Raw genomic sequence first — 9,371 nt, forward strand, 5'->3', positions numbered from 1 at the left:
TAAGAGCCTGGCTAAGAGTGAGTCTGCACCTTCTCCTGGGGTCCTTGCCAGGGTGTGAAGTCCTGAAGTCCAGGAGGGGACTTCCAAATCAATAAGCTCTAGGTCATCTGACCTGACTCCGCAGCCCCTTGATGAAGTGCCCTTGGGGTCCCTCCCCCACACCCACCTGACTTGTGCTGGTACACGCTGCCGGGTCTTCCGGCCGATATGGATACAAGTCTATTCCTCCCTCAGCAGGCCCAGAGTGTCCCCAGGTGGGCTGTGTTGGGACTTGACCATACTTACAGTCCTAGTGGGCAGGAGGGGAGGTGGATACTGGTCCTCGGAGCTGGGGGGTGTCTTATGGATGAGAAGCCTCTGCAAGAGTCTCCTTGCAAGGGGGCAGATGCTAGCTTTTAATAGCAGGGGTGGATGGGATAGTTCTGAACCAGAAACCTTGCTTTACTGTTTCTTGTGGTCATATAAGCAGTACAAATTACAGCCCCAAATTAGTAATAATCTGAAAACTCAGGAAAGTATAAAGATGAGCACCTCTCAGTTGGGTTCAGCTATAGCTTTACTGTTTCTTGTGGTCATATAAGCAGTACAAATTACAGCCCCAAATTAGTAATAATCTGAAAACTCAGGAAAGTATAAAGATGAGCACCTCTCAGTTGGGTTCAGCTACATCTCAAGTACTCAATAGCCATCCGTGACTAATGACTACTGAATTACACAGGGCAGTTCTAAAATTTTTCCTGGGTAAATAATCAGAGATGTGGACAAAGGATGAACCAAAGATGCTTGTCTCAGGATTATCTGTAGTTGAGAATTGAAAGGACCCTCATCTCTCCAATAGTAGAGTATTCCACAAAATATCAGCTCCATGAGGCAGGGATTTTTGTCTGCTTTACTCATTGCTATGCTCCAATACTTTGGCCACCTGATGAGAAGAGCCGAGTCATTGGAAAAGACCCTGATGCTGGGAAATATTAAAAGCAAAAGGAGGCAGAGGATGAGATGGTTGGATGGTATCACCAACTTAATGGACAAGAATCTGAGCAAATTTTGAGAGACAGTGAAGGACATGGAAGCCTGGTGTGCTGCAGTCCATGGGGTCCCAAAGAGTCAGACACAACTCAGCAACTGAGCAACAACAGTGAGCCAGTGACCAGAACAATGCTTGGCACAGAGCAGGTGCCCAATTAATATCTTTAGTTGAATCAATGAATATGCACACACACACATAATATGCAGGTATACTTCTTGGCGCTGTACCTTGAAGCTAATTAACACCCAACAAATGGCATTTGCTACTATTTTTGTTATTATTGACAATAAATTGGACCATCACCTTTCCCCTCAGGTTCACAGAAGAAAGTCAAGGCTGGGATTCCACTCTTTTGCCTGAGTCTCTCCTGGTGGCTCAGAGAGGCTATTGTCAGGCTCCAATGGGGAGCATTGTCTATGAAAGAAAAGACAGCACAGAATAGCAGGAAGGCTGGGGGTCAGGAGACCTGGATTCTGGTCCCAGGTCTGACATCAATTCACAGCTGTCTTTGGATCCAAGCCCCCTATTCCTAGAAGTGAAGAGGGCTGGCCCAGACGGCTCTGGAGACCTTGCCTCCAAGATACTCTGGCATTCAGAGGATGGTACATGTCCAGTTCTCTTCCACCTGGGGAGAGGCTCCTCCGTGGAACTGGATTCCTGGAGAGGGTCTACAGTGCTGTCTAAAATCATAGGCCTGGAACATCAGGTCGCTGTGTTCTTGGGGCTGAAAGGGAGAAGCACATTGTCACACTGGAGAGCTGGGCCTCCCTGCTTGGCACGGGTCTCAGTGAGCATTCACCGTGGACGCTGTGACCTGCCGCCTGGACGCCCTTCAAGGAAGGCCACACCCACTCCTGGGTTGTCCGCATTCAGCGGCTGACCCGTGTTGGGGCTATAAAGGCCTGGCCACCTCGGTCTTCTGTAGGACAACTCTGGAGGCTGTTGGGGCCCCCAGGGCTCCCCGGGGAGATGGACTGAGATGGCCAGCATCCCGGATGTCCCTCTCCTTGTGTTGGTACCCAACTCACTCCCCTCCTTTACACAGGTGTCGTTCCAATGGTCCTCCCCAGAAACATCCTGCACGTGAACTTCATCCCAGAGCCTGTTTCCTGGGAAACCCATCTCTGGCATCATCAGCCCTCTCCACTCCAGCTTGAGAAAGATCCCTAGTCTTGGAGTGGAAAGATGAGGCCCTCAGCCCCGACTTAGTTGTGTGACACACCCACGTCCTCACCTACTCTGAGTCACCCGTTTGTTGTGTGATATGGAGGGGGAAGGGGATACAAGGCAGGCTGTTTAGCTCAGCGGAGTAAGTCCTGGCATTGGAGTCTGCTGAGTGGGATTCCCAGCTCTGCGGCTCCCTAGCTGAGTGGGCTTGAGCAGGTGACTTCACCTCTCTGAGCCTCCTTTTCTCATCTGTAAGATGGGAGTAGAAATCAGGGCTCATGGGGTGTCATGAGGATTTAATGAAACAATGAAATTTAAGGGGCTAAGAACAGAGCCTAACCCCAAAGTAGGTATTCATAAGTGGTGGTGGTTATTCTTTTTCTTCTTAGTGGAATGAGCCAATTGGCGCTGTTAAAAAAGTTACTTCTGGCCAAGGAGGCATTAATTAAAGAATAAGCTCTGGATAGGGATGTGAGAAGTCTAGGAACCCTCTGATTGGGGTCAAGATGACTGTAAAACAGGGAGCACAGCCTGGCATGATATGAATGGGAGTGACCTCTGTGAAACTGAAAGTTGCTCAGTCGTGTCTAACTCTTTGCGACCCCGTGGACTGTAGCCCACCAAGGCTCATCTGTCCATGGGGATTCTCCAGGCAAGAATACTGGAGGGGGTTTCCATTTCCTTCTCCAGGGGATCTTCCTGACCCAGATATTGAACCCAGGTCTCCTGCATAGGCAGGCAGATTCTTTACTGTCTGAGCCACCAGGGAAGCCCTAGTGACCTCTAGCAAGAGGCAATTTCTTTGGAAGGAATGGTCTCTAGCTACACACCCCATATTGTGTGGAAGGGGTAGGGGCAGGGCAGCGGTAAAGAAGCAGAAGGTCTCACCGACACATCCCAGGAGCCCACGGGAGACCCATCCCATTTCTTAAAGCACGGGTAATCCAGCCAGACCAAAGCCGCTTGTGCAAGCTGCTCCCAGCTATTTGCGTCTTTACCAGCAACATTTCCTGTAGGGTCCGCCGGGTCCAGAATCACAGGCCTAAAGGGTAATATTTAGAGAGAGAGAGAGAGATGAGAAGCTGGGTTCTGTCTGGCGGGTGGCCTAGATGCTCCAGGAAGGGCAAAGCAACCAGCCTGGCCCAGGCTCAGACTCAGGCAGCATCAGGGCTCCAGCAGAGCATCACTCCCTGGGTGTGTCCTGGGTGCCCTGCTCCATGGAGGACAGTGAACGGAAGGGGGAGCCTTGCATTTGGGCTTTGATAGACCTGGGCTTGAATATCACCTCTGCTCTTCTGTAGGAGTGTGACCTTGGGTAGATGTCTTGGTCTCTCTAATTCTCAGTATGCTCATCTGTGAAATGGGCAGATTTGAACATCCCTACTTCAAAGGATGTTCTATGAGGATCTAGATAAGCAACATGGAATACTCAGCACAGTAATTGGGCCATCGTAAGGGGTTAGTGCATGACAGTTACAATAATCATAATTTTTACTATACTATTAGAGTGTGTTAGTCTTATAGCAAGCTCTTACTTTCTGGGAGCAATTATTATTGTTGCTGTAGCTGTTGTTATTTTAGTCGAAATTTCAGCTGTTTCGCTCATTTTCTTAGAGTTAGGGTTTGGACAAACTCTTTAGGGTTTGGGTTAGGGTTTGGACAAACTCTTTACTGCTCAGAATCTCGGTTTACTCATCTGTGAAGCAGTTAGCATAGTGCCTGACTCACATGGTTTTTTGCACACTGTTTTTAAAATTAGACGGTACTAGTAAAGTGCCAGCAGCATGGTATCAGAAGATGATCAGTTAATGTGGAACCCTCCCAATTCCTTCATTTCCAGGGTGCTACAGCTGTAAGCAGGGGTTCATTTATGTGGGGAGCTAAGCCTTGAGCGGATAGAGTACCTGGGTTTTGCAAGTTGCTTCGTCAGATATTCTTCAATAATAGGGTTTTCAGAGTTATAGTTCTTTTCCCAGTAGATGCAAAGCTTCTGATACTTTAGGACTAATTTCAAGACAGTCTGAAATCCCTGAGCTGTGATGAATCCTGTTTTATTGCATCCTTGCTCCCAGGCATAGACCGTCAGAAGCTCCAGAGCATATTGTGGGGGCAATGGCTTTCCAAGCTGCTCCTTACACTGAGTAGAGAGAAAACAATCAGAAAAATGGGCTTGTCTAGCATTTGTGTAAAGCTCATTTCTCATGGATCAAATTCAGCCTGTAACTTGTTTTAGGGTATAAAGTTTTCTGAGAGCAAATTCACACCTATCCATTTAGGTATGGTCTATGGTGGCATTCACAGAGCTATTAACTCACCTGTTCAAAGCCAGATGGCTAGGAAGTGAACAGAAGTGTGTGTGTGTGTGTGTGTGTGTGTGTGTGTGTGTGTGTGTGATGTTGGTGGGGGATATAGCACTCATTAATTCACCTAACAATCATTTTTTGAACTTCTTTCATGTGCCAGGCACTGTTCTAGGTTCCTGGGATACAGCAGGGAATCAAACACGTAAATCCTTCTGTTCTTGTACATTTATCGAGGGGAAAGTGAAAGTGAAGTCCCGTCTGACTCTCTGCAACCCCATGGACTGTAGCCCACCAGGCTCCTCAGTCCATGGAATTTTCCAGGCAAGAGTATTGGAATGGGTTGCCATTTCCTTCTCCAGGGGATCTTCCTGACCCAGGGATTGAACCTGGGTCTCCCGCATTGCAGGCAGATGCTTTACCATCTGAGCCACCAGGGAATAGTGGGGAGACAGACAATAAATATGACTACTGGAAAAACCTTAGCTTTGATTATGTGAACAGATGTGAGACTTGCACCATAAAGAGAGCCGAGCACCAAAGAACTGACGCTTTTGAACTGCGGTGCTGGACAAGACTCTTTGAGGGTCCCTTGGACTGAAAGGAGATCAAACCAGTCAATCCTCAAGGAAATCAACCCTGAATATTCATTGGAAGTTCTCATGCTGAAGCTCCAATACTTTGGCCACCTGACGGGAAGAGCCAACTCATTGGAAAAGACCCTGATTTGGGGAAAGATTGAGGGCAAGAGGAGAAGGGGGTGGCAGAGGGTGAGATGGTTAGAAAGCATCACCGACTCAATGGACAGGAATCTGAGCAAACTCTGGGAGAGAGTAGAGGACAGGGGAGCCTGGTGTGCTGCAGTCCCTGGGGTCACAAAAAGTCAGACATGACCTAGTAACTGAACAACAACAACACAATAAATAAACAAATAGGCACATGCAAAGGCCTGGAGGCTGGAGTGTAGAGTTTCTCTCCAGGAGGACTAACGAAGAGAAGAGCGTGGCCTGAGGGTGGTGGTGCGCGGACAGAGATGGGGATTCAGAGAGGTCAAGGGCAGATCCTTTGAGCCTCCCAAGATGATCTGGACTGAGGGGTAACGGAGGTGGTGACCATGGATGAATCATAAATATATTTTAACATAGGACCAACAACATTTGCTGACTAGTTGGATGTGGGTGTCTGTGAAGAAGCCAAGGATGACCCTTGGTTTGGCCGCAGTAACTGGAAGGATGGATTTGTGATTTCCCTTCCCTCCCCTCTGCTCTCCCCCCGCCTCTGTCACCTCTCCCTCTTCCCACTGCCTCATCCTGGCTCCTCCCCACACCTCTCCCTGCTCCTTCCCTCCCTCCACGCCTCTCTCCCTCCTCTCCCGTCCTCACTCTCTCCCTTCCCCTCCTCCTCCTCCTCGGCTCTCTGCCCAGATGGGACCGGCCATACCAGTTGGTACCAGTGCTTCACCAGGCGGATGAGGCTCTTCAGCTTGGTTGGACGATTCTTCAGGAAGTCTCGCTGCAGCTCCGTGAAGCAGGGGGAGAACTCGCCCTCTCTCCTCAGGTTCTCGCACTCTTGGATGAGCCGGACATAGACTCTAGAGTCAGGTCTGTAACCTTTGGTCAACTGACCTGTTGGGAATGAATCCATGTTTCGACGTCAGCTCTTCTCTGAGGTTCTTCCATTCCCTCTGAGACAACAAGCTCACTGGCCGTGGGGGCCAGTGGGGAGGTCAGCAGGCCCAGAGCCAGGGGGCCTGAGGTCCATCCCCGTCCTCCCTTCTCCCGCCTCTACCGCTGTCACCCATCGTCTCTCACCTGGACTCAGCAGAGGTGGCGGCACCCTCCCCCCTGGATCCTCCACAGTCCATATAGAGGCCTTTAAACCTGATCCTTCCACTTCTTGCTTCCCAGGACCTCTGGGTAAAATCCCAAGTCCTCACAGTGGTCCACGCGGATGGTGAGGCCTGTCTCCTCCCTCGTCTTACCTCCTGCCTCAATCCCTTTGCCACTGACTCCCCTGGTTACTTCACCTCTTCAAATATGTCATGTTCATTCCTGTCTTTGCACCTGCTGTTTCCTCTTCCTGGGAGGTCTTCCCATGCTTGACTCTTTCTCATTCTTTGGGCCTCAGGTCAGAGGTCACCTCTCTTGTTAACCTATCTACCCAAGTCCTCTGGTCCCCTTTGCTCTCTTTCGAGTCAACATATTTAGTTTTGGTCACAGCAAGTTATCATTTCTTTCCTGGTGTTCATATGGTCAGGCTCCAGGAGAGAGGTTCTCTGTCTGTATCATTTAGGGCCATGGAACACGCCTTGCACCTCCAGGTCTGTGTTCCTGCTCAGTTGCTCAGTCCTGTCTGACTCTTTGTGACCCCATGGACTCTAGTCTGCCAGGCTCCTCTGTCCATAGAATTTCCCAGGCAAGACTACTGGAGTGGGTTGCCATTTCCTTCTCCAGGGGATCTTCCTGACCCAGAGATCGAACCTGCATCTCCTGCTTGGAAGGTGCATTCTTAACCACTGAGCCACCAGGGAAGCCCCGCATCTAAGGTACACAGTGGAAACTGAGCCTCAAAGAATGAATTGCTTCCTGTCCCAATGTTCCTGCACATTAGCTCTGTATTCCAACCCTCAGTATAAGTTTGATATGGTTGCCTCACATTTTGCATAAAAAAATGAAATTAACATATTGAATTTACCCTAGACCTAGTTTTTAGAATGGAGAAGGCAATGGCACCCCACTCCAGTACTCTTGCCTGGAAACTCCCATAGACGGAGAAGCCTGGTAGGCTACAGTCCATGGGGTTGTGAAGAGTCAGACACGACTGAGTGACTTCACTTTCACTTTTCACTTTTATGCACTGGAGAAGGAAATGGCAACCCACTCCAGTGTTCTTGCCTGGAGAATCCCAGGGACGGGGGAGCCTGGTGGGCTGCCGTCTATGGGGTCGCACAGAGTCGGACACGACTGAAGCGACTTAGCAGAAGCAGCAGCAGCAGCAGTTTTTAGAAAGAAGATCACACAGTTTGCCAAAAGTCAAACTAGTAAGCCTGGCAGGTGTTCTATAAAAATATCTTGACCCCCCAACTGTACCAGTTTGTTGTTTAACGTCACTTCAGTGGCTGAGTGTGACCCTAGGCATTCTTGTCCCAGGAGAGATGCTGGTGTCTCCTCTCACTTGAAGGGATACCTTGGTTAATAAGACATTTTATTTCTGCTCAGAGACAAGAGAGCAGAAGAAGCCCTGACATAGGACAAAGACTGTAAGAACTTGTGGCTGGGAGCACTCACCTAGGGCATCAAAGGCGGGCAGGACATCGAACTCCACCGCCTGGTTGAGCTTGGGGGACCTCAGCACAAAGCTGAGAGCTCGGGGATTCTTCCATTGCCGTTTCTGGACCTCAAACTTCACTTCAAATGTTTCCTCTCTTTGACAGGCTTCCAGCTGTCTCCTGATTTCTTCAATGAATTCTCCTCGGCGCTCAAGCTGTTCCTGAAAACTTGTGAGATTGGTGAGGAAGACGACGAGGTCAGCATCTGATCGTCCCCTGAGGGTCGTGCCTTTGCCTGAGGAGCCGCCCTAAAAAGGTGATAAGAATGAGTATTGACACATTTCATTGAGAAGAGCCTCCCTAAATAAAATGCTGAGAACAATCACTAACATTTTGAATGCTAGCCACTGCTCTGAAGGCATCAGCGGCTGTAACTCCTAGAATGCTCACAAGAACTCTGGGATCTAGCTACTGTTACTATCTGTTGTCATCTTCTGGATGGGGAAACAGATGCTGAGAGATCATGTATCAGTTCAGTCATACAGCTAGTGGGTGGCAGAGATACAATTTACATCCTGGTTGTCTTTTTCCAGGGTCCATATTCTTTACTCCCTGTAATTTATGACCTTATGTGATTAATACTGTAAACTGGCCCATGCTGACTTTACTTGATCTGCAAGCCCTATAAGGTACTGAAATTTATAGATAAGGAAACTGAGGCACAGAGAGGTTAAGTGACTTGCCCAAGACTTCACAGCCAGCAGGTGCTATCTGCTTTTAAAACGTACACTCTTAACCAGCTCGTGACTTTGCAGAAATAGTGAGATCCCAGCCTGGTCAAGATTAGTGAACTGTAGATGCTGCCAGGATTCAGATTGCTTATCTCTATAGCAGTCGTGACCCAGGTGGTTTATACACTTCTCCAGGGAATTTGTTAAAAACTTACAGATGATGCCCTCACCCCAGAAGCTATTTTCACAAATGTGGTTATAGTTCTGGCATGGATAAATCAGAAAGCACCAGCCCCAGAGACCTCAGCCTTCTGCTCTCTGCCTGTCCCTGTGCAAACGCTTGCTCACCAGCCTCTCTTCTCCCCAGCCAGGCCATTCTGGACTCACCTTCACAACTTTGGACACCCGAACTCTGTGAGGGGCACATCGGAAACACCTCTCCTTCAGGAAAGTGCAGATGATGTCGATGGCTTCTTTGACCTGCGTGCTGAACTCCTCGTTTGGCAGGAGGTGGACTTCGATGAACTTGTCTAGAGACCCGGCCGGGGTATATCTGAGCTCCATCACGGTGCTGGGGACTGGAGAGCCAGAGGCGGCAGAGCTGCTGCCTGAATCTGTGAGCTTCTGTCTCTTCTGCTGCCTGGGTTTGGAGGCTGTTAAGTTTCATTTCACTGGCAGGGAGGAGCTACGTCCATAGTCTGGGCTGCTGCTGGTTTCGTTTCCTTGGAAGGGAGGAGCTTTGGCTGGAGTCTTTAATTTCTCCTTTGCTCTGAGTAAATCAAACTCTCCTTTCATCCTGTCAGGTCTCCCAGCACATTCCTCTAGATTCCCAGATTTACTCCTGCCTTGATGCAGGAGACCCATGTTCAATCTCT

General features: G+C 49.2%; 1 protein-coding gene across 1 annotated transcript; it reads right to left on the bottom strand.

Annotated features, from left to right (window-relative positions):
• Nucleotides 1-1,159: 1,159 nt before the first annotated feature.
• Nucleotides 1,160-9,170, bottom strand: LOC109571284 (2'-5'-oligoadenylate synthase 1). The gene is made up of 6 exons (XM_019977646.2): nucleotides 8,884-9,170; nucleotides 7,785-8,073; nucleotides 5,938-6,122; nucleotides 4,102-4,334; nucleotides 3,086-3,239; nucleotides 1,160-1,754 (listed from the first exon to the last, which is right to left on the bottom strand). The coding sequence occupies exons 1-6, from the start codon at nucleotides 9,058-9,060 to the stop codon at nucleotides 1,623-1,625; spliced, it is 1,170 nt and encodes a 389-aa protein (XP_019833205.2). The 5' UTR covers nucleotides 9,061-9,170; the 3' UTR covers nucleotides 1,160-1,622.
• Between the last annotated feature and the right edge of the window lie 201 nt (nucleotides 9,171-9,371).

The sequence above is a fragment of the Bos indicus genome, chromosome 17 (genome assembly GCF_029378745.1).
Source record: "Bos indicus isolate NIAB-ARS_2022 breed Sahiwal x Tharparkar chromosome 17, NIAB-ARS_B.indTharparkar_mat_pri_1.0, whole genome shotgun sequence".
NCBI classification, from domain to species: domain Eukaryota; kingdom Metazoa; phylum Chordata; class Mammalia; order Artiodactyla; family Bovidae; genus Bos; species Bos indicus.

Bases quoted from the DNA above. Each gene is read 5' to 3' on its own strand.
- LOC109571284 (XM_019977646.2), bottom strand. From the start codon at position 9,060: ATGGAGCTCAGATATACCCCGGCCGGGTCTCTAGACAAGTTCATCGAA. The intron at 6,123-7,784 runs GTGAGTGCTCCC...CATTCCCAACAG, and splicing joins GCCCGCCTTTGATGCCCTAG to GTCAGTTGACCAAAGGTTAC. The intron at 4,335-5,937 runs GTATGGCCGGTC...CTCTCTACTCAG, and splicing joins TGAAGCACTGGTACCAACTG to TGTAAGGAGCAGCTTGGAAA.